This window comes from Genypterus blacodes, unplaced genomic scaffold (genome assembly GCF_046128005.1).
Source record: "Genypterus blacodes isolate CSIRO-AG114 ecotype Tasmania unplaced genomic scaffold, CSIRO-AGI_Gbla_v1 ptg000240l_1, whole genome shotgun sequence".
Classification (NCBI taxonomy): Eukaryota; Metazoa; Chordata; class Actinopteri; order Ophidiiformes; family Ophidiidae; genus Genypterus; species Genypterus blacodes.
This window is the reverse complement of record NW_027467038.1, coordinates 1,636,918-1,661,983: the sequence shown is the minus strand read 5'-3', so window position 1 is coordinate 1,661,983 and position 25,066 is coordinate 1,636,918. Positions and strand designations below refer to the sequence as shown.

Genomic DNA, 25,066 nt, shown 5'->3' with positions numbered 1-25,066 from the left:
TTTCCCAGCATAGTTAGGTTTGTGATTAGATGGCTGTGACCTTTGAGCTTCAGCATCTTGATTTGTACAACCGCAACTGCATTTAGTCACAAAGAACACAACTTTAGAAGTGGTTTTCATGTTGTAAGCCATGACACGCGTTTATCATCATTGTTTGTACATTATTTGTGATTTATTGAACAAACAAGAAGCAATACATGGTACATTCCACACACACCAGTATTCCTCAGATATAAAAATAAACACTTTGAAGAGCCTTTCGTGAAGTTATCCTGACTGGTTTCCTAATTAAGCTTTGTACTAATGACTTGTTGCCTTCAACAACAACAACAACAACATCTTTGTGTGGGCAAAAACAAAAAGTCAAGCACAGCATAGAAACAGCAGCTAATTATGGAGCCAGCATTGCTTTTCACTTACGTTATGTTTTCTTATTTGACCCCATTATAAAGCTCTTGACACAAACCAGTCACCTCTGTACAAACACTGCTTCTAGAAAACACAAAAGGAGTGGCAGTGAAATCATTAAAATACTGTACAAAACAACACGGAATGACTGACACTGGGAGGCGTGGCACTTTAAAGGTTAGCTTATGTATATGGAGATATTGAAACAACTTGGAAAAAAGCCATCAACTTCAGTTTCAATCGAAAGTGCTTTTTTTTTTTTTTTTGTCTTAAACCGCACCTCACCTTCAGAAAGGTACATTCTTGTGACTGTTAGAGGGGAAAACGGTATCCAACGATTATGAAAATATGTAGGTATAAAAGTAGCTTTGTCTTCTTTTCAGGAGATCTGGCACATATAAAGGCTCTCAGTAGTTTTCAAGTTTGACACGACCGCCGTCTCCTTCACTGACAAATCTCTTCCGGCCCCTGACAACAGAAGACACACATATTTGAGGATGTGATCAGGGAGGCAGGAAGGCAGGGAGGCCGAGCTGTAACGGTGCTGGTCACTTACCGGGAGGGACAAACATCCCTAAGCTTTTCATCAACGATCCCCAAACTGAAGCTCTTGTCGACAAATTGCTCCAAAATGAAGTAAGCTCGAGGGGCGTCAATGTTGATTTCAGCAATGTCCATGTAAACTCTTTCATAGCCCTGTGGAAAGAACAAAATAATAATAATCACACCAGTTGTTCAGACCGCCATGTGTGCAGTACGCAGCTGAAACAGCAGGTGGCAGCGTACCCTTCTCATTTGGTCCACAGTGATGATGGAGGACACGGACAGAGCCTTCAGTAGCTGCAGGATCATTCTTAATGTTTTATCTCCTTTGGCCTCCAACACCATAACTATTGCCTGAAAGGAGAAAGAAAATATTAACACAATGTTTCCGCGAGATCTTAACATCTTAACATCCGTCTCATTCTGAGGAGGCGCTTCCTCTTTTCTGGCTGCCTCCTTTGTGTGTTTGGTGTTGTATTCAGTTTGTGCAGGTCTGAGGAGTCTTCACCTCATAGACAAATTCGTGGTGGAAATGAGGAACTTCCAGCTCCCTCAGGCATCTCTCCGCCTCATTGCTGTCTCCTGAGAGGACAAACTCCTTCAGCAGCAGGTTCATCTGGCAGAGCAAAGACAAATGGCAACAATTCAAACCTTTGTAACTTCTTTACCTACAGAAGCGGTTTAAGGAAGCTGTGACGGCTCTGTGATGTGTTGTAAGGCCCGTGTCCTCTGAAGTCTGTTTCCCGTGTCCTTACCTCTTTAATAAGCTGAGTGACAGGTCTCTGCCCCCCGCCTGTCCCCCACTGGCTGTCTATGCGAAGCCCACCCATACTCATCTTCAGCAGCACTGCTGCTCGGTCCAGAGCCGACCTGGAGAATGAAGACACATAAGGTTTCACCCCTACATTCACTTTCATCCCACCTACTGTGTAAATATTATGACCTGTGTTTGTTGAATACAATGCTTTAATAATATAAATGTAATGTCATTTCTTTCCCAATATAATATAAAGTAGTTGCATAATATCAGATATCTCTCTTCCATTTTTGACTACATAACAATCACAACACAAGAAGAAGAAGAAGTTCAGATTCTTCATGCTTGCATAATCTCCGCTCTATGATCCCCAGATTGTATTTCAGGATATTAAAGTTTCTTATGTAAGAGAGCGAGTATGTGATCTCACTCGCTGACAATCTACTCGGAAATCCTTTGAAGATTACAGTGCAGGGCGGAGGAGCTCAGCCAACAACAACCTACCGTGTGTGTTCACAGTCCACTCTGCCCTTGTAGCTCTCGATGTAGCTCCTGGACAGGATTTGGTCGCTGACGGCCCTCGCAATGAACTGACCCACCAGCTGGAGGACAAACAGGAAGAGAGGGGGAAATGTGGACAAAGTGTCTCAGCATTCATCCCTCAAGCTGCTACATGACAGCCAGAACACCTGTGTGTGTGTGTGTGTGTGTGTGTGTGTGTGTGTGTGTGTGTGTGTGTGTGTGTGTGTCTTTACAAGCATTCAGTGACAGATGTTTACTGATGTTAAAACAAGTTGGTAAATGTAATGATCTGATAAACATGATACCAATCTGAGAGAGAATTATACAGAAACCTTCTGCACTTCCTTTGTTTTCTCCTCAGCAGCTGAACCCTTTTCTACATTTTTTATAACCGAAACACAGTCGCCACAAGAGCGCCTGTTTGCCGCTCAGTGTGAAGAACGTTTCCTCTTGCAGCAGGAAACCCAAACACTTTCTCGTGGGCGGTGACGTTTCATTGATCTTCTCCTTCTACACAAACTGAAAATCTAACAAAGTATCAAATGAAAATGTTGCAAAGTACTGGTATCACTCATAAAGCCTTTCTCTTTTTAACAATCACAGGCACGGCCCAAACACTGCCAAGACAGAGTCCTGCCAGTTGCCTCGTGGTGATGTATGTGTGTGTGTGTGTGTGTGTGTGTGTGATGTGTTTACAGTGTTGTGAACACACGATTGAGGGAAATGAAAACGCCTGGTTGTGCTGTTCTGCCCCACACAAAGCCTGCACTCATGGAGGCCCGTTGTTTTCCTATGCAGACCAGAGGCAGCTCCATCTCAACTGACCCAAACTGGAAAGCACACAAGCAGAAGAAGTGTGTGTGTCTGCGTGGTACAAGTGTGTGTCTGTGTGAGAAAGAAAGAAAGACAGAGAGGAGACAGAAGGAGGTGGGGGTGGGGCAGCGACATAATACCCTTTAACACAACAGAGACCACAGAGAGGGGGACAGAAATGACCAAGTGAGACTGTGTGTGTGTGTGTGTGTGTGTGTGTATGAGGGGGGTTGAACAACTCTCTGAGCCTCCAGTGCTGAGCCAGCATTTCACCAGCACACACAGACAATGGCCAGAGATCTGATGTCTGTGCAGGCTGAAAGGAAACAGCTGAAATATACACACTGTTTAACACACACACACACACACACACACACAGACCACAGTGTCCTTCTCTGCATGCTCTGCCGCAGACTGTGTGACGCTCTCACAGACACTAAACCTCACACAGAAAGCATTCGTTAAACTGTGGATTCCTCTGCGTTTGTCGTCATGGCGAGGGAGACGCCGCACTTAAAATCTGCAAACTCCACAACCAGCGCCTCTGCACCTCCGACAGGTGTCCTTCCTTATGTCAATATTGTGCATGTTTAACTTGGAACTGGTTTAACCTTGAACAATCCAGGACAGAGGTCATCTCACTCAGATCCAAATGTACAAGGGATCGCAATTCTGCTTCCGATCTCAAACATTTTAAAGCCTTTATAACCACACACACACACACACACACACACACACACACACACACACACACACACACACACACACACACACACACACACACACACACACACACACACACACACACACACACACACACACACACACACACACACACACACACACACACACACACACACACACACACACACACACACACACACACACACACACACACACACACACACACACACCTGTGGGGCTCCGGGTGTGTCCAGCATCAGCTCGGGGAGCTCTCGGAGCAGCTTGTCGAAGGAGTTCTCCACGTCGCCGCAGGTGAGGACCGGCCCACACAGGTCAGCCAGCAGCCTGGAGGTCAGCTCCCGCTGGCTGGCTTTGGCCTCCAGCGCCAAAGACACGGCCAGCGTGGGCACCTGGCTCTTCATGGGCCCCAGGTTCAGCTCTGCTAACAGCTCCTGAGCAACAATACAGATTTGACATTTGTCCTTAATCTCCATGCTTGTGTTGTTACTCTGAGAGTGACTGAGCTGTTGTTTTGTCTACATCAGCCCGAGGTTGGGATGTGTTCACTTACCGCTACTTCATTTGTGTCCCCGTGCTCAAAGTACTCTTGTACTATGGGGGCAACGGTCTTCTCAAAGTCCCTCTCATCCAGCGGGGGGACCACCGTCTCATACACACAGTTTTTCTGTCGGGACACAATCAGGTTCAGGTTCATGTTTGGCACCTGAGTGACGCCTCAGTGACGTCTTCCTACTCTCAAACTCTGACTCTACCCTTTAGAGCTCTTCACTGTACAATATAAACACTCAGAGACCATAGTTACACACACGATCTACTCCGGAATTACAGATTTAGGGCGCTGGCATTCATTTCCTGAGATCTGGTAGGCGAGTGTGTGTTGTTGTGCATAATGAGCCGGTGTGATCCCTTCAGTACCTGAGCGTCGTCATAGTTGGGGTCTTTCTCGTCGACCTCCTCCGGTTCGTACACCTCACCGGATCGTCCCCACACACCTTTGCCCCCGGCTCCGCCTGCAGCCAAAGATCAGGGACAATGTAACGCCTGACATCGTCTACATCAGCAGTGCTCACGCTAACGCCACAATACAAAACAGTGGTTTTACTTTCTAAGGATGTAGTGACCAACATATTCCAGTTATCTGAAACAGCTGGGACGCTCCTTTTAAAGCACCCCACTCCTGGTTTGTGTTGAATGAGAAGCTTTTAGGACACAACGCCTGAGAGAAAAAGCTTCCAAAGCCTTTTTCCCTGCAGATTCAGGAGGTGGTGCACTGAGGAACACACACAGCATAACATCATCGACATGCTGAGCCGCAGGAACACAAAGAGGACGGCGATCTCCAGCTGTCCTCATACACACAGGATAGGTTACGATCACATGGCTCACACAAACACACACCTGCTGGCTCTGAGGTTAGCACAGACAGATTGCAGACAATTTAAGAAGTCAATACCGAAGAAGCTTGATTGACAGGTCATAAAGCCTTCCTAGGTCCCGCCCAGTGTGTGACATATTCTGTCTTGCTATCTTTAGCTGCACCAACATGAGGGCCTGTCCTGCTTCAGCATGAAACCACTCTGTACTGTAGTTTGCACTTCTCACAAATTCCACACGTCCGCTGCCTCTGCCATCCAAACCTGCGGCGCGTGAACTTTTGACTTGGGAGGGCGAAGCTCAAATTGCAGGACTCTGTTGGCGTGGCAATTCTGTTATGTAACCAGAAAAACAGGCCGCCGCCGTGCCAAGTTCCTCTGCCCACTGAAATAGGAAAGTGAGTGCACTGTACTGACGGTGGCGTTGCTGCAGCCTGGTACATATGGGCACCGCACGCTTACATCACTAAAAGCAGGAGCTGCAGGGAGCCACGGCCAGGGCAGCAGGAAATGCTGACACCCGGCGACCTCAACTTCCCCTCACAGTGTTCTGATGCGTCAGCGTCTTTTATTAAACACAGGCAGACGTCAGATGGAAGATAAGATGGGTGGAGGGTTCATGGCTCTCTGTGACCTTGATCACACTCAGACGTGAGGCAGTGTGTCTGTCTCCATTATGTGGTTCAGGTTCCACAGAGCAGCAGAGACAAGATCAGATAACTTAAGCGAGAATAACTAACAGATAAATTCACCTCAAACATGGGAAAATGTCCCATAAACACTAAGAACAACTCACAGAAACACACTTAGCTCTACAAACCAAAGCCAGTCGTCTGTTGGCCCTCAGTGTTTTTAAACAGGTGGACTATTTAGACCCGATGATGCCGTCTCACTTAAAACAAACTTCTGGAGCCAACGTGCGATGACAGAAGTGTGTGGCATCTAATGGAATTTCCCACTGAAGCCTGCCTGTGTGAGCAGATGGTAAGAAGAGAGCAGAGAGTATTTCAAAGGGTGTGTGAGCTCCTCGGGATCACCTTGACATTTGTTTACATGCTAATTGGTTTATAGCTACTGGATGAAAAGCCACCATGCCGTGACAACAGACGCTCACGTGGTGACAAACTCAGTCCCATGACTCCAGTGTTTGTTTTGACTCACATCTACAAGCCAAACAGACTGAGCTTTGAAAATTGAACTGCTTAGTGATTGAGAATGACCGCACATATCTATAAACTGTACCTACACATCTTTATACTGTATCTCTAGATATTAATGTTTATCACTGGTACCTTTCTTGGGGAGGCCTCTGCCCTTCCCTAGCCGGGACTTCCTGTCCATCAGTTTGCTCTTGGGGCTGGTGGGCGCCGCCGAGTTCCCCCTGACCGACTCCCCGTTATCGCTGAGAGAGTCGCCCCTGCCAGAGTCCCTGGAGGAGTTCTTTCGCAGCCTCCGCTTGGCCTTGGCCTTCAGTCGAGCCTCGTGGATGCTGTTACTGGACGACGACACCCAGTTGCCATTGATCTCATTGTTGATGTTCTTGTTGGAGGTCACCACTTTTCTGTTGTCTTCATCACCAGACACAAAGGAGTCGCTCAGGTCCTCGGGCTCTGTTGGATCACAGAGGACAGACATCAGATCAGACTGCATCGTTTCTATCAGACCTAAGCAGCACAGCCGGGCACACACACACTTACAGTTCAGTTACATTGTCGCGCTCTGAAGTCTGACACATTACATTAACCCTGTAAAGAGCTGCAGTGGAAAAATACTTCATGAGACAAAACTAAAAAGTTTGGAGTGTTCATCAGTGACTTCAAAGGGTTAATTTAGAAGATTTCGACTTAAAAGAGAACTTTAAACAAGATTTAATGAAATCTAATGACATTCTAACCAATCACAATTATCTGCATATAATTACATATAAAAAGTGAATAACTAAATATGTGTACATTCACAACTGGTGTGACTACAGTTGTGTTGTTATCACACACAGATCTGTCACCACCACTCCACAGTGTTTGCTCTCACAACTGCCTGTGTCAGAGGACATTATGTTCACTGTGCACAGTACATTACCTGGCACCGGCACAAACACACACAGATTTAGAGGAAGAGAGTGTTGGACTTCATAATAGTAGACTTTAACCCTTTATCGGGCAAGGGTTAATCATATCTATCTTTTTCTTTTCCACTCTTTCGCTTCAGAAATCTATCATTAAGCGTTTCTCTCTGCGCTGCTCGGCCCTGGATCTGCAGACAGAGCAATGATTCAGTAATAACCCAAAGAGTCCCAGTGGCCCAGATCCCACACAGCTGATCGCAGCAACAGCAGCGTCTCCACTCACCCACGGGGTTCGCGCTGAGCCAGGCTGCGCAGTCAGTGGCCATGTTTACAACAGCGAATGGATCTCGCAGCGGGGAAACGAAGGCAAAACGAAGGATCCAAGATGGTACCTGCAAGAGCAAGGGACAACAGAGCATAAATGATGCACCACGCAGACAACATGCAGCGTCACTGTCAAGACGAGCGGCAGAGGGGCAGAGCTCAGAGCATCAGCCCCCCCCCCCCCCCCGCCCCCTCCATTCATAGTGACACACTGTTGGTAAACAATGGCTGTGGTTAGCTTAAAAGTGTTAGCTGTCACAGAAAAGAGCTGCGTCAAACAGGCGAGCTAGCTCGAGTTAGCAGCTAACAGCGCACTGACAGATTAATATGCAAACACCCAGACGCATACGCATCGATGCGACCCGAGCTCAGTCATTGTCTCACTCCGCTGACTCGCCATTTCAAAACACCAGCAAAACACGGCTAACGCGGTGATACCACATTGTTATTTTCTATAATTGGCGCAAGCTTCTTGTTAAATGGGCAGTTTCCATCTCATTTGCCGTCTCCATTAAAGAAAGTACGCAGACAGAATCACTGACCGTCTCTCTCTCTCTGCGCTGTCCCAGCTTCACTATTCTCTTCCAGACGCTGTTGTTTTTGTTTTATCTACCCAGCAACTCTGGTCCACGGGCCAGTGTTTTCTTTATCTGATTGGCTGGTGGTCATCGGATTTTAAAGTGACGGACCAATCAAAATGCAGCACGGGGTTTTCTTCTGGCATGTTCCATGTATCCTATCTAGGTTATGTAGTGCTGCCCCCTAGCTGTTGTGTTGTGGAACTGTCATTTCAATTACGTAACGTTTCAGTTGTTATTCCTTTTTTATTACACACAGTTATGGGAGTGTGTTCGTTACAACGGTCACGGCGATGAGGATTCGCTCTCCGTTAGTCGTTATATCGAAATAGACAAACCGATCTGAAGAGCAATCACTCAGCACATCACGTTCTCTGACCCCACAATGAGGCGAACTTGTATCGGTTGACTGATATGACTCTTAAATTATCATTATTATTATAATTATTAGTATTATTATTACGCGATAGTTTGGTCTTGTGGCACTTGTGACAAAAAAGTAAATCTGAGGCGAGTTTAGTCATTAAGACATTTTACTGTAGGATAGTTAGCCAGGTGAAGGTATTTAGCTTCAGCACTTGGGGGCGCTCTTTCCCAACAGACACTGAGGACAGGCTGGGTGCGGAAAATGGATGGACGTATAAATGGTATAAATTGTTTTGAAGAGTAAATTGGTATTATATCTAATGGAGCTTCGTGGAATTGTTTGTCTGCATAAATACAACATAATTAATCACATTCGAAACGTGTAGAAATCGAGTGTATACCCCTCCTCTGTCTAAAATAATTGACTTATTTTGAAGTTATTCTAAAAAGAAAAAAGCTGTTTCACTGTAAAGGTGAGATATTTCACTATTGAAAATCATGCAGTAAGAACATTTTCTCCTGACAATATCTGATTTTTATTTTCTATTACAAAATTATGTATTATTTAATTTGGTGAATCTCTATCAGCTCCAAACTCACGGCATGACATCGTTTAAATAAAAGGGAGATCAATTATTTTTAATGTTTATTCAAGTTTTTTAGCATCAGAAAAATCATATGAAAAGTTAACTAAAAACAAACACAATCTTTGGTGTTGGAGGATCAGCATTCACAGTGTACAAAACAGAGTCTGATTTAATAAAGCTGCTGTAACATTTCCTGTTAAACAACGTATTTCTTATTTAACCCTGATGTATTAAATAATGGTCCAGTTTAATGTTTCTTAAGGCATTATAATACATATGATGATAGTTGGGATTGTTTTGTGAATTGAAACCAATAAAGAAAACTGAAAGAAAGAGGAGTATTTGGAGAATTAATCCAATAATCCACATTTTGACCTGTTTCCAGTGTAGAAGAAAGGAAGACAAAAATGCAAAGGACTCCAACGCCCTCAGATATAAATAATAATAATAATAATAATGTACTGAATTTTACACCGAAATCTCACCGAAACAAATGCAACAAACCTGAGAATCTGCCCCAGTTCTTTAACTGAGTAAAATTTTGGCACATCATTTCAAGTCAGTTTTCAGCAGAAAATGTACCTAATGTCACAGAGACACTGAAGTCACGCTGTGGAACAATGAGGACATCATGACAAACATATTTCCAGTGCATAGCAATAACACACACACGCACACACACACACACACACACACACAAATATTTAATGAAAAACTCAGATGCCACACGGTCACAGCCAATAAAATAAGTTATTGTCAAAATTGCTAAAGAACATGAAAAAAAAATACAATTTGCAATTAAATACTGAAGCGTCATTATAAATTACACCTCTCGTATGTACAAAACTGAGATATCTATGGCTGGGATAGAGATAACGCCACATATCCCTCCCCCCAATACTATAACCAGTGCCATTTTCCAAATAGTATAATAGCATCAGTGCATCATATGATCCATGGTGATGTCCATCGGCAGGCAGAAACAGCACACAGGAGGTCAGAGGTCAAGCTGCAGTCACTGTAATGATGAGGGTTCAGCGAGCGTGCCCAGTAGACTCTCATGTGCCAGGTGGGACAGGTATTTCTGTGGAAGATGGGAAGAAGGGTGGGAATCATAAATGATTACCTGAAATATATCTCAGCCGACAGTAGCTGACACATCTCCTCTACTAACTCCTGTGAGTGTGAGCTTTCTGTTCATCTAAACAAGTAGTTCCCTTTAGATTCAAATTTGTAACCAGACTGGAGGAAGAATCATGAGGAATAAGGAAAATTTAGACAACAAACTATCCCATCACTCCTGTATATAAGCTTGTGATTTAGAGCAGCACTCTGTGAAAATGCAGACTGGGTGGAACAGCAAAGACAATTTGATGGACAGTTAAGCTAGTGAGCCCCACTGTGGTAAACAGTGGTATTGTTTGGCCTCAAAGGTCTTTCTGTACAGCAGCAGCATCATCAGCTGTACAGGCACTCTATTTTTAGACAAACCATTACATCTCAACAAGGATGAATATGTTTCTATTGAAAGTAAAATGTGTCCCATTCAACAAAACAAAATCTCAATAAAATAAAATTCAAAGTAAATTTTGTATAAGATTAATAAAATTATGCTGTTATAATTTCTGTATAATTTCAGCTTTATTAACATACAGTATAAAATGTCCTTAATGTGATGTAAACCTCTACAGTACATTTTACAGTCATTAAAATAAAGAAATAAAACTGTAAAATGGCTTTGAATGAAATCATTTAAATCTATGGTCAAAATAAAGCAATACAACCCCCAAACAATTAAAACCCGGAAACAGACGCACACAGACTTTGACTGACAGGACAACTGTTTCAAACGTTTTTTCCCGGTGGAATGTAATCCATCAGAGCCGCCGTCCCTCAGCTCGCCTCAGCTGTGCTGTCCAGGACGAAAACGCAGGCTGGCCTGGTGCTGAATGGCCAATAATCAGAAACGTAATACAGCTGCAAGTGTCATGCTTTCACTGTGTGATTGTGTGCGTGTCCATCTTTAATATGGACAAGCAGGCGTTTGGGAGTCATATTGAATTTAGGAGTTCATTCCATTACGGGAAAAACAATCATTCTTCCCTTGAGACACATTCAGCATTTTGTATTGATGCAATTAGTTTGTGTAAAAGTGTCTTACAGTATCGTCACCACTGAGGTTTGAGCTGATTTACCCCTTACATCATATATTAAAAGGAATTCAAGTTTTTTACATTCCTCGTAAGTAAGTAGTAGAATAAGTCTCGAAAATACACGCGAGACATAAGCGCCGACTGTCAACGTACCAGGCAGAGTAATTATTCACCGACTCGGCAACAGGTGGTGTAATCTCATGATAGATCGGCATCAGGCCTGGATCAGACCACACTGACTGTAGACCACACCAGTAGAACCCTCAGTACAGTGAGCGTGTGTGTTTAGGCTTGTGTTTTGAACTATAACGTTTGCAAGTATAACAAGTATGGTTTTAGACTTTGGGATGTGTCAAGTTGATTTTAGAAGAAGTGCTCGGAATGATTGGATACTCGTGATGTTCAAGTAGGAAATACACCAGGAGAGCCGATGGCGTCTGTGTGTGTACCTGCAGGTTTCTGTAGTGTGTGGTGCTGCGGCAGTGGGTTGCCTTCGCTGTCTCCTCGCTGGTGTAGAACAGGCAGCACAGTTTACAGTAGAAGCCGGTCCTCGGCACAATGAACTCCACTCCTATTGGACGGCACACACCAATCAGAAAACACAGACGGCCACAGGTATCAGCACAAACACAGTAGAGATTCACTGCAGAATGTCAAAGTATCAATTCCACTGTATTGTCTCACAGCCACTGGCACACACACACACACACACAGACAAACAAACACACGCTCAGAGCATCACACAGCAGAAATAGACACACTGCTCATACACAGCTCCAGCTCATGATTGATAGCCAGTCAAGCTTATGTAAGTACGAGCGGTGGCTGTGTGTTCAGTGTCGTCATTCCAGCTCTAATGATAACGTAAATACACATCTCTCAGGGGAGCATTTCACAACCTGGGCACAGAAATAGGCAGACGACTGCTCAAGCAACTGATACCAACTCTGACCCCCCCACACCCACAACAAGCCCATTCCAGTCAATTAGAGCACTAATACAGCAGGTTGTCAGAGCGCTTATCAAGAGCGTACGTGCTGAGGCTTCATGGTGAGGATGAGGACGAGGACGAGGCTCAGGGCTTCATACCAGGCTTACCTAAAGGGATGCTGTTCTCTGTGACTGCCTTGTCTTGCTCACGCCATGGAGAGAGGGCCTCAGTCTCTATGAAGGAGCACACATCATGAGAGTCATTCACCACATCAAATAACATACATCCATTATGGAAGTAACTCAGACTTGCAATAACATATACAGTATAATATATAGAGATATCAGAGAACAGAGTACGTGCAGCTGAGTTTCATTTTAAGATCTGAACTTCACTGCTTCTCCATCATAGTTTCAATGCAAACAGGAAGTTACCTTTCTTCGGTGTCCCATCCTTCTGTCTCGCCCCATTCTGGATTGTTGCAGCGACCTGTGTGACCTCCAGGCTCTTGCTGCCCTCAGACACACTGATGTGATTTTCTATTGGCTCCTGTGATGACCCGCTGTTCGGTTCTTCATTGTCCACACATGTCTCCTCCAGAGCAGCCTTAAACTCCTCAGTGGGGAAGTCACTGAGGTCAGCGATCCGTAGCTCTGGAGCCACCGGACATGTCGTCTGATCTTCAGCACTTCTTCCAGTTACAACATCTCCTCCTCTCTCAGCCTCAGGTGCTTCTGCTTGGACTCCAGCATTCCCTTTGGACTTTTCTTGGTTGGACTTGTCATTGGAGGTCTCCTGTACCTCAGAGAAGCAGGAGGTGGGCGGTGCTACGTGCTCCTCCATCACTTCTTCCTTCACAATCTCTTTGGTGCAGGGGGTGAACTCTTCCAGCTCAGGGAGGTCTGGCTCAATTATGGAATCATCTTCTCCTCCCACTTCATCTACAGTGACCAGTTCCTCCATGTTGTTGGGATACCAGCACTCTCCATCGGTGTCTTCTCCGCTCTCCAACGCCTGCACCTGCACCTGATACAAGAGAAAACATTCATTAGAAAAGACCCCAAAATAGCACTTTTTAACTTTGAATGTGTGATGGGGCTCCTAAAGGTTCACTTACAGTGTCTTTGTCCTTCTTGCCCTCAGCAGGTTCTGTTGTCTTGCTGCTCTGCTGAGGTGAGACTGGTTTCTCCTTGGATTGATGTTCCTGCCAAAGCAAAGGACGTGTTTGCCACAGTGTTTGGCAGTGTGTGGATGATTGATCAACTCATATCAATACAGAGTTGATATACTCACTGTGTTTTCAGCAGCATTGTCCCTCTCCTGTTTCTCCATGGTGTTGTGCCTCCTGCTGGTCTTCTTGCTCCTCCCTCTGCTCGGTGAGCTCTGTCTCTTGTCCTCAGGCGCTCTGGAAAGCGACTCCTCTGTCATCTCAAACTCAGAATTTCTCGACCTGCCGTGGTAGTCGCCGCCGTCCCTCCTCTTGTACTTGCCGTCGTGTCTTTGGTATGAAGGTCTGGGGTTCTTTTCCGACTTGTACATTTGCTCCTTTACGTAGAAGTCATCCTCCATGTTCCTGTAGGAGTTGAAGGTCATTCCCTGAGGGCTGCCACGTGGGTGCCAGTCTCTGTTGCTCCTCATTCCTTCTCCTCCTCCTACTCCTCCCCCTCCCCCTCCCCCTCCTCCTCCTCCTCCACCTCCTCCTCCTCCTCCTCCACCTCCTCCTCCGCCTCCTCCTCCTCCTCGCTCATCTGCAGATCTCGGGCTCACATGATCCATAGGTTTCTGGTACAGCTTCCGGCGGTCAGCCATCCGTCCGTTGGGCCGATCGTCATCAGCGTTGCCCCCATTCCTCCACGGGTCATCCCTCTCCCTGTCATCCTCACCCCTTCTAAGGTGCGATGACCAATCCCACGAGCCTCGGCGGGGGCCCAAGCCATTGCTGCCTCTCTCGGGGCCCCTGCACGCTGCCCCCTGGGGGCTGTGGGCTGAACTGCACGATGTAAAACTGGGGCTGTGCGATCGAGGACTGAGAGAGCGGCTGATAGGACTGCGGGAGCGAGCTCTCTCTGGCACGTAGCTGGAGGAACATGATGGACAGATCATCACATGATGAAAAAACAATGACACTAATAAAAGAAAAACAAATAAAAGACGATATAATAGAAGAAGTTGCTTTACTGATCAGTCTCTTGCATCTCGTCCCTCTCCCTCTGCGTTGTGATATCCTGGATGATGGACTGGAGATCTTTACCTGGTTTCTTCATTGAAAAGAAATAAAAATTCACTACTTTCCTGACAACAGAACACAGGAATGCACAGTAAATCCACTATCACCTGCGGTTTGCTTTGATCTTCAGTCTTACCTTCAGCTGCAGCTCCTTGTACCTCTTAGACATCCGGATGAGAAGCTTCTGGTTGTTGATGGTGGCTGGAGTGAGCTGGTAGTACTGAACCATGGCCTGAGCTGCCTCAACATACGCCATCTCCAGAAACGCCTGATGGGAGAACAGAAAATGAAGCGGTTACTTGATTTTTATTGGAGGACAACTGCACATATCACATGTCAGACTGCACCCAGGGAAAGGTTTTACTATCCTCATCACCTCTCATCGGCATAATAAATCATCACTGATGTCCTTTTTAGTTCCTGTAAGCAATGCCACGAATTTACCATCCATGTTTTTAACGAGATAGAAGTCTTATAAATGAAACCATGCCGTGTTCTGCAGTAAAACAGTTGGTCAGTTATGACAACATGTACACTGTGGCCTCACTGTTAAAGACATATGCTGCTTGTTGTAAAAATGCTCGTTAAACTGCAGGGGGACTTTGTTGCAAACCAAAATATTCAGAGGCTCAAAACACAACGGCTCCTTTAAAAAGTATGGCTTCCCTCTCACTCGCTCTACAAACAAACAACGCCTCCAAAGTGGCAGCATGTTTGTTTTTGTTTACTTTCTAGCTTTGTTGTTTACATGTTTGACAGAAAATCAAAATCACACAATCAAATAAAGATATTCGCAGCGCAGCATCTTAGTAGAATTAGATGGAAGCCAAAGACATAAAAGAGTTAAAAAGTAAAATTACAAAAATGACTGCAGATTGAACCATTTAATCTAAGCTTTACTAAAATACACACTTAGCTCTCACACATGCTTTAATACTGCAGCAGCCAATCAGAATCCTGCGTCTCACTGGTGTTGTTGTACCTGATGGGTGGAGCGCATGAGGATGTAGTTGGTGACTTTGCCAAAGGGCAGTCCCAGGTTGATGACATCGTTCTCTGTGCAGCTGCCATCAGGGAGGTTGCAGATGTGGATGACGCGCCCAACGGTGGACTTCCTGGGTGGGAACGCCTGCAAGCGATCATGACAAGGGTTAAATCACCACACAGAGCTTTAAATTTACAGTGTAGGACTACAAGCAGGTGGCAGGGTGGAGGAGGAAAGTTTGGAGAAAGAGGGAAAGACACCGAGACGTCTGCCACCTGTCAGCCAACAACTCTAACCCCAAAGGAGGAAACCTTCATTATCGGTGCTGCGCTGCGCCCATGGAGCGATTCATAAACATAATGAGGTGAACCATTTCAGGGAGTGAGACAACGTGACAACTGGGCCGACGTGATGGTGTTACAGCGACGACAGACAGACGAGTGTTAACCCCACAGTCAGATGGAAGCTCAGCTCCAGTTTAGCACAAAGACTGGAAGCATATAAGTGAAGAGACCACATGCTGAGTGGAAAACCTGATCAGCCTTGGTGAAAGCTGCTCTAAGTAGAGTAAGTATACAACATTCATGGTGATTGCAACTGCATTAAGTTGTAAACAATGTAAAATGATGTTTGCCCCTGATACTGAACCTTATTTCCCCCCTGACTTCAGCTTTAAAACATCGTCCTGCTTTCTTCCTCCTCTGGCAGTTGGAGGATACTGGAGCCACTGTGAAGTGTGTGTTAGTGTTTGGTTTTCCCTGAACAAATGCCCTGTCAAAACAGAGACTCTGACTGTCGGTCAACAGGAATTAGGATCCCAGTCTGTCCCACACATGGAACTGTCTATCATGTGTGTGAGCCAAGAAAGGAGGAGGGGGGGGGGGGGGGCTGCTGGAGAAACTGCAGTGACATCGCAAATCCATATGAACAAGACAAAGATCATTTCTAGATAAATAAACTGTATTGTTATTATTGTTTATTATTGCACTTGTTTTTCTAAAGACAATAAGACATTTCAGGTTAGTTAGTAACATAGTTCATTAAATGTAAACATTTTCAACATGTATTTTTTCTTCTAAAATGACGAGTAATAAAGTATCTTAAAACAAAGAGAAAACTTGGAGTTGTCCATTTACATCCAATAATAGCTTATTATGCCATGATTTTACTGCTCCAGCCCCTGTACTGACACCCCTGATCTACACATTTGTTGTGGTCAGACCAAAGCCTTATCTCCTAGTTGCTAGATTACTGGATTGTTTGTGGCACAACTTAATGGTTTTTGGCCTGCAGAGTAACTTTGACAGCTTAAGACGGAGGAGTGATAATTCTATTAACAGCTCCACAGCAGCATCGTGGCCACCAGAATACGTAAAGGTTAAATGTAGGCTGAGCCCAATAAACAGGTCCGGGAATAGGCCATTTATGTCCCTGGAATATGACGAAGAGTCTCTGCCTTTGCTGCCTGCGTTTGTTGCTGCTTGACCTGTAAAATGTGCTGTGTGATAAAAAGCTAAGGCCCTTTGAGCGCAGCGTCCAACTCGTCCTCAGCTTTGGCTCAGACTGCCAACAGGAGCCATTTGTGTTAACCGCAAAGAGCGGCACGGAGTTACACGACAGCACCCGGACTGTGTTGACACGGGTACAGTGTCAGAGCCTCGTTAGCCTGCGCCAACGTCCAAATACAGCACAGCAGATATTAGAAACCAGCTTTCACAGTTTAAGAGCATTTCAGAAGAATTCCCCCTGAAAATAAAATCAACAACACCTAAAGTGACACATTAAAAAATCCTACTCAAGACACAATTTAGCTTGTGTGATCTAGAATTGTTTACCAATCAGCTAACTTTGTGTTTGAAAAATGAAACGTTTCAAAAATCCATGCAGGACAAATTCTTTAAATAAATATTTTAAAAACTACACACAACTTTACACAATATTCTTCATTTCTGGATTCAAGGAAAATCTAGAAAATAAAAGAATGTCTGGGGAAATTTCAAGAGAAAAAGAAATCTAAAGATGTTATATTTCACTCTGAGAATCTATGAAATATAAATGAACCTTAGAGAGAAATCTTCCTCTTGTCACTGAACGCCTCACACTCTGCTGTGATTGGCATTTCATTGGGTTTGTTGTTGGCAAACTTGATAGAAACGTCAAAGCTTTCATACATTATAAATGATTATTAAAATCATGTTAGATAAGTTCAAGTGTAAATCACGAAAACTTCTAGCTGCTCTGCTGGTTTCAGCTGTGAGTTCTGTTCATATTTATGATGTTAAAGATACAAAATGCTGCGCATTTATCATTGAAAGTTCAGTAAATATGATTCACCTCATCAAACATCAAAAACACCTGAAGCACATCTCCATCACTTCACACTCTGGTCCACTCTGAGTTCACTTTGATCCACCAACAGAACCAGAAGGTGCGAGGGGCGTGAACCCTGACAGCTCGCTGACAGACACCAGCTGGAGCCTCGTCTGTTTGTTTGTATTAAAGCAGGATCTTTGATGGAGGATCCTGGGAGACGGTCGGTCTGCTTTCACCGTTTCTCCGCTCACACGCCCATCCCTGGGATCACTTTACCATCTGTAACATTACACCCCCAGCTGACAGAGAGAGGGTCTCTCAGGTCTCTGTCCCTGCAGCTCTTAGCTGTGACCTCTGTTTATTTGTGTGAGCTTTGTTTTCCCAAGAAGCTGCTGGGTCACTTCTAGCACAGCATGCATGAAGTGTGTATGTGTGTGTGTGTATACGGCATGCTTGCATGTTTCTACATAATCCACAAGTTTATCCTCTTTTACACATTTTTTCAATTTGTATACTTCTATGCGTGTGTGTTTGTGCGTGTGCATGTCTTTCATCAGCAGGGGGCTTCACAAACTATAAAATCCCACCTGCTGTGCTCAGACAGGTGTGTGTTTATAGCTGCTAACATTAGCTCACTTAGCAAATCACTATTTCCCAGTGGGACAATGAGAAGCCTCGCACGCACGCACAAAAGTGATCAAATAAGTAATTAAAACAAAACAAGTTCACAAATAAAATGTCATGAAACATGTGGTAGTAATTAAAGTAAAGATATTTGAGCTTTTGTCTATTTTGCTTACTTTCTGTATCCTACCGACAAAGTACGCTTGTTTAAAGTTGTGGTACAGATAAAAAGTAATATAAGTCAATAAATAAAGTATAATCAATTCAAATAGGTACACACAACCAAAACAAATAGCGAGGTTTTTATCTTCTGTTTTTGTTTTGGTTATTTTGCCTTAATTTGCTCCGTTCCGAAATATGCAATAGTAATAACACAAAATAAAATAAAATAAAATAAAAACACAAATCAGCCTGTAGGAATAAAAGCATTTTCCTACAGGCTTGAACGAGCGGATTTCTATTATAGTCATGCACAGTTAATGTCTGAGTGTGTGGAAAGTGTCTTGCTCGGCCCCAGTGTGGATTTGCCTTCCGTGTGCCGGGACTCAGCTCGCTCATCATCCTGTGGCCTGTGTGAGCAGGAAGCTGCCGTCACCACGGCCGCACATCAACAGCTGCTGCTGCTCAGCCATTGAGCAGCAGCCAGACGGACTGCCAGGCGCAGAGCAGCCACAGATCCGTCCTGAGGGATCCTCCCAATTAATTGCCAAACACAAAGTGGAGCACAAACAGTCACCTTCATTACAGGTACAGCTCAGCTTCCAGAAGACGTTTGTGTCACAACTTTACTTTACAGATTGTATGTGCAACAATCTTATAGAATCTGACATCAAGAGATCCAGTTTTACCTGGGGTTTGAGGTTTGTTTACCACCTTCACAGCCGTTAATAGTTTAAATATGTAGCAGCCCTTTATTATTTTGTGTCGCATAATTTGTCTATAAAGATTTCATTTAGGTAAGTTTAAATTTCATTTGGTACTTTACAACATCATGTTGTAAAGCAAAACCTTTGTTAAATAAATAAGATGTGACAGATGTGCTCTTGTTTTTAGGCAAAAAGGCAAAAATCTTAAATTCCAAAATTCCGTATCAATTCTGAAATCCGTAGTTGTTAATCTACCCACCTGTATATCTAGAGATTAAATAATCATTAAGCATTTATAAGAATAAACATATTGATGAATTCTCAGCACATGTTCTCCGGTGATGACCTCATGTGACAGGCTGAAGAGTATCAAGCACACACAGAGCCCGGTGAGTCCATTCATGACATTGTGCTGACATCGGACACTAAACATGCAGTGTAACCTTAATTAAATGCTTGTGTGCATACTGTGCTCCATGAATGACCATGAAACAAGAGAGCCGTAACAAACGTATCACGCTCTGGGGCCATGTTCATATATCAGTAGCATTCTGTGTGACTTATACCAGGAGGGGAAAAGGTAATCCTCCCCAGGAAAAGACAAACATTTGTCTGACCTTTGACCCGGGCTGGTGAGAAGTAAATCCAGCGTCTGATGTAGGATAAGTCTTCATGGCTGCTGCGGGTAAGTATGATGCGTTGGCTCCCGACGAAACATCTGTGAAAACAATGAAGATTTGGGGGTTTAGAGTTTATCCCATACAGTCACTATGTTAACATGGATACCGTGCTTGAGCTCCTGTTTCACCACACATACCACCGCACATAGTGTGGCGTAGAGGGGAGGAATGTCTTACTCTGTTGGTAAGACTGGTAAGTAGTGTGTTAGGTCTGCTACTCATCTTAGGCTTGCAACAACGTATGCAAATTTCTAATAACCTTGTAAAGTCTTAACATCAGTCTTATCACAAAAGTGTGTTACTCAAAATCTGACTCATTTATAATGTATCAAAATTCCACCATACAACATATCAATTAAAGATAGATCAGTCCAAACAATCATTTGTTAAAGCTATGTAACATTAATCCCCAAAATATGTGACAATAAAGGCTCATAGGTGGTCGTATTCATCACATCATGAATACGCTGTGTCAAGCTATACCAACGTGTTCCCGCTTAACCTCTAACAACTCTAAAAATAACCATGTATCACTCTGTTAGACTCAAAGGTTTCACAAGTTCTGCTCTCGCTCAGAAACACTGGAACATCCTCGGCTGACAGAGGTGACAGCGGAGGTGACGGATGGCTAGACCCACCTTGACTTGCGGCAGAGTAGACCATGGAGTTGGTCCCCGCTGCGCTCAACCCTCCATCGGCAGGCCTGCTGACAGCGTAGTGAACTGATCCGGACGACACCACCGCGGCTCTGCAACAACCACAAGAGGCCAGTTTTAGCTGCCTCTCACCCGCTGTGCTAGCTCGTATCTTGTGACAGAGCTCATATTCATAGGGACGTTAAGACACCTTTATATGGAATAAGTAAAATGAAATGACCCCAACATGTAAGAGGGGTATTTCCTTTGAATGTAAAGAAATTAAGGCCTGCACGTTGCCAAAACAAACAAGTGAACATTCACTCACAGCTGGAAAGAGATTGAGGAAATGTCCACAGGTTAAGAACGATCAAAATGACACATCTTTACTTTTAAAACTGCTTGAAAATCAATGTAGAACTAAACTGTGTGAAGCCACATATCATCTGTCTTCATCTGTCACAGGGTGTGATCAGACCAGCCTAGTTATTTTTATAGCCGCTCATAACTCACCCCTCGTTTGCGTACAACGTCCGATTTTGCAGATGTAGCTTTCCCTTCACATGCTGGTCCCAGTCCTGAAAACACACATAGGCATAAGCACACGGTCCAAACATAGACGCAGACAGCTTGGACACACTGGGGCAATCTGAAAGACCCTCCCTCAATCTCCCTGACATACTGCTGATATAAGACCTCAGCCTGAGAGCAATTAAAGAGACAACAACATTATGATGTGGCTACTGCTTAACATAGAAGTTCACAAAAAGGCCATTTTGAGTGCCAATGAGGTTGAGGATTGATTAGCGATCTGGAATTGTGTTTAGTTTTAGCTGTAAATTCAACTGTTTTAGTAATGAAACATTCTACTCATAGCAGGAGAAATTTTGAATGAATCTTCTTTTAATCCATTCACCTTGAGGTTGTAGACCTTCTTGTCGCAGATGCTGCACTGGTGTGGCAGGTGGGAGGGAGTGACAGCGTGGTAATCATTGAGCTGGTATGGCTGAAGGGTCCTGGTACCTGTGGGCAAGATGTCCTCGTTTCCCTGCAGCGGCTGGTAGCCAACAAAGCCCTGCGTGCCGCCAGAACCAAACGAGGAGACCCCACCGCTGGGATGGAACTTGGGGTCAGGTGTGGGTTCCTCCGGGTTGTACAATTCTGTTCTGGAGCGAATTGGCTGCCCTGCTGCTGTCCATGCAGTGGGAGTGTTGGGAGCCATATCCATCTTCCCAGTGTGGCTCAAGTTAGCAGGGCTTTTCCATTGCTCCTTATGTCCAGTGGGGGTATAAACATTCATGTTGTGCTCATTAACACCGAATCCAGCCTGAAGATCCTGGCCATAGAAATCTCTCTGAAAGCCAACATTGCTGGTATTATTTGCCTGAGTATTGATCTCAGTGTACTGTCCATCCCCTGTACTGCTCGATGACGCAGACGTCGCTCCGGTAACGTTGTACTGTAGACGCCTGTCAGCATCAGAGGAAAAACTTGATTTTTTGCCATAATCTCCGCCCTGTTGCCCTCCTGCACCTGCCCCACCGTAATGGTTCAGTCTCACATTCCCAGGATTCTGGTTGAAGCCCCCACCCACTAAGGTACCCAAGGCTGAATTCGGAGAAGGGAAACCTAACACTCCAGCAGGGAAGGCGCCCTGCGGATTCCCAACCATACTCGAAGTCCGTAGTTGGTTCAACAGGGGCTGGGACATGGCCACATTGGCGAGAACCTGATTGAGGACAGAGGCTGCAGTGGTGGCGTTTCCCCCCTGAGCCAATTTGAGGCGATGGAGGGTAAGCTGGGCCTGGAGCTGAGCAAGCTGAAGGCTGGCCGGAGTCAGAAGGAGCTGCTGGTTCTGTTGTTGCTGTCCAGCTTGAATGTTGCCTGGTAGCCCGGCACCAAGCTGGAGGCCCGTCTTATCGCCGCCCTCCACTGGCAGAGCATTGATGCTATAAAGGAAATACAATTACACCGTTAGCACCCGCAAAGCATGATGGGGATGTCTACTGCACGATAGGTCAGAACAAGTAAAGTTGCATGGCCCAATATCACATGCCATGTCTCAAAGGGCTTTATAGGCCCACACAATAAATGGCTCCAAACCCAGTACAAAGCTCTTTAAGAAGACGAGGAAACACTGCCAAAGAATGTTTAAGAAAAAAGGAGCAAACCTTGGGAAACGCAATTCTCCACAAATGGCCAGTTGTGCAACAGGAAGTGGAGAATGGAGAGAATAAATACCAATAAGAAATTGTATAATACAGCAAAAGATACAGCCCATTTGTCAATATGAATGTGTGCGTGTGTGTGTGTGTGTGTGTGGGGGGGGGGGGGGGGGGGGGGGGCATATATACTGTGAATGAATAAATACAGTACATTGGGCGAGTCAATGCATGTAAACAGAAACAAGACCCGAGACCTGATCCAGAAACAGCAGTCCCAATACCACAGAGATCATGATATTGACATGTTCAGGCAAACCCTAAACATGGTTCAGACCAGGCAGTTTTAGCCAAGGTGGTGATGACCAATTCCCTCATTATCCTTGTTTTCCATGATTTTAAAGCCCCACAAAGCCCCATGACTGAAGGGTCCAGACCAGCAGAGCTGCCAATTCAGAATGTCTGAAGTCTTATTCAGACATTCTGAATTGGCAGCTCTGCAATCACTTTCGAGTGTGTTTGATGGAACTCCATAAAGAGACTTGATTACATTACTGGTCATAAACTTCATGTTATCAGTCAAAGCCCTCCATTGAAGGTCTCGGCTCCCCCTCTTCGCACAGCTGCACAACTCAGTCCCAGCCAAGTGAGTCGACCGCTGACCAACAGCTGGCCAGCAGTTGGGTGCAGCCATCCCAGAGGAAGTAACCAGTGCCAACAAGAGAGCACTGGTTACCTTCCTCAGTCCAACAATTGCTACGGAAGTTCTAAACTCAATGGTGTTGATCCAGCCCACCCACAGGTTTTACAGTAGCTTACCATTAATCATTAGTTACAATTAGTTCTGGTAGCTTAGTAGTAGCTTCTCTATCATGGAATGAGCAGTTAAGAAACATTTTCTTTTCTCAAATAAAAAACGATTAGATTAATTAAAAGATACAAAAATATCCCCAAACTTCACTGAGCAATAAGAGTGACTTGACCCGACTAAGATGGTTATCCATCCTTTCTAAACACCTGTTCAAACATTGTACTCATTCCACTGGAGGCTGAAGTCAACACCAAAGCGAGGAAGATGAACACCCGGGTACTGAACACAGTCAACATACAGGCAGGAATGGGAAAGGTTCAGTGACAGTACTGTACATGAGGGACAGAAGCATCCACTTAGAACAACGCCGCCTGCTGGAGCTCAGGCTGTCTGCTCTGTGCTTTCAGTTTCTGATGAATGTGCTCACATGCTGGTTAAAAATAGTCTACTCAACTATTCCTCACATCATCTATGTTAAGCATCTGACACCCCAAACAGTTTGACACCGAAATGTCAGTGCTGATGTTTCTGACTGAAATGCTGCGATGTGGTTACAAACGTGCTAAGTCACCCCCTTAAAGCTGATGTTATTTTAGACATTTGTGTCGCACCAAGAGCAGCGTTTGGATGTTTTTAAAGCCTTTGCTTGTTGTTGACCGAGCAAGTGGAGGAATCCATCAGATTTGGATAAATTTTCTATGAAGTGGGGATCAAATGTTATTTTCTGCAATTGTTTCCTTTTTTTTTGTAATAGTTTCTGGAATTCCTTTGTCAGATTTTTCAAGAATTGTCTTGATTCAACAAAATAACAAAGAACGGTTTAAAAACCAATTTTGTTGCCAAAAGCTTAACGTGTTGACCTTGTTTAGAATAAAAAAGAGGGTTTTTAAAACCGTACACACTACAATCAATCATAATGACACATAAGATGAGAACATTTGCATTATTAGGAATGTCAAGATTTTGACTAGTAAACATTTCTCCTCCAGTGAAAAAAAGTTTTTACAGTGTGGCTAAAAATCACCAAAAAGTAAAACAGACTTAAGACACCTTGCACTGCTTGTACTGTGCATGTGGGTATAAATTACAACACTCATGGTCCGTATCTTCCTTTATGACTTAATGCATGTTGTGTAGGATTATCACCTCCATGTCCGTGTTTTTACCAGCCTCTAGAGTTGTGATACAGTCTCAGCATGACATTGCCACTTCATAAAGTCATCATATCATTACCATCACTCATATTCCGGTTACTGAGCTATAAACAAGCCTGCTGTAAACATGTAGCCCTGATCACACGCTGAGGTATAAAATTATTCTTTAAAGAAGCCCTGAAAGCAGATCTGTACGTTTACATGATTTGCATCACTGAAACACAAGTAATTATCAAAGAAATTCAAAAACTATAATAAAGCACAAACATTGCATGACTAAAACTTACCACAAGTAAACAAGAAAGAACAAAGCTGAGCAATTTACAAAGCAGTGTTGGGCTAAACTATTAAAGAGTTTTTTATTTCATTATGATTTTATAGTGAAATATAGTGACAATAGAGTTTCTGCTAAAAATTGTGTCAAAACTTAACCCCCAACTTCTGTAACATGCTGACATCAACATGTAGCGTCTGAAGTTACACA

The 25,066-nt window shown here is 44.3% G+C and overlaps 2 protein-coding genes across 2 annotated transcripts in view; both read right to left on the bottom strand.

The window, feature by feature from the left end:
- Window positions 1–113: 113 nt before the first annotated feature.
- pdcd4b (programmed cell death 4b) lies at window positions 114–8,181 on the bottom strand. Its single transcript, XM_076171112.1, has 12 exons — window positions 8,053–8,181; window positions 7,470–7,578; window positions 6,414–6,731; window positions 4,664–4,758; window positions 4,299–4,412; window positions 3,958–4,179; window positions 2,213–2,310; window positions 1,707–1,821; window positions 1,460–1,567; window positions 1,195–1,305; window positions 965–1,104; window positions 114–876 (listed from the first exon to the last, which is right to left on the bottom strand). The coding sequence occupies exons 2-12, from the start codon at window positions 7,510–7,512 to the stop codon at window positions 816–818; spliced, it is 1,425 nt and encodes a 474-aa protein (XP_076027227.1). The 5' UTR covers window positions 7,513–7,578; window positions 8,053–8,181; the 3' UTR covers window positions 114–815.
- Window positions 8,182–9,939: 1,758 nt separating this feature from the next.
- rbm20 (RNA binding motif protein 20) overlaps window positions 9,940–25,066 on the bottom strand; it is a 34,804-nt gene continuing 19,677 nt past the window's right edge. Inside the window, exons 2-15 of the mRNA XM_076171189.1 lie at window positions 21,372–22,404; window positions 20,969–21,033; window positions 20,459–20,568; window positions 19,758–19,858; window positions 15,335–15,481; window positions 14,489–14,620; window positions 14,304–14,383; window positions 13,853–14,202; window positions 13,419–13,771; window positions 13,243–13,329; window positions 12,560–13,145; window positions 12,293–12,358; window positions 11,644–11,765; window positions 9,940–10,125 (exon numbers count right to left, since the gene is read on the bottom strand). Coding sequence (XP_076027304.1) covers window positions 10,057–10,125; window positions 11,644–11,765; window positions 12,293–12,358; window positions 12,560–13,145; window positions 13,243–13,329; window positions 13,419–13,771; window positions 13,853–14,202; window positions 14,304–14,383; window positions 14,489–14,620; window positions 15,335–15,481; window positions 19,758–19,858; window positions 20,459–20,568; window positions 20,969–21,033; window positions 21,372–22,404 — 3,301 coding nt within the window. The 3' untranslated portion in view covers window positions 9,940–10,056. The remainder of the gene's footprint in view (window positions 10,126–11,643; window positions 11,766–12,292; window positions 12,359–12,559; window positions 13,146–13,242; window positions 13,330–13,418; window positions 13,772–13,852; window positions 14,203–14,303; window positions 14,384–14,488; window positions 14,621–15,334; window positions 15,482–19,757; window positions 19,859–20,458; window positions 20,569–20,968; window positions 21,034–21,371; window positions 22,405–25,066) is intronic.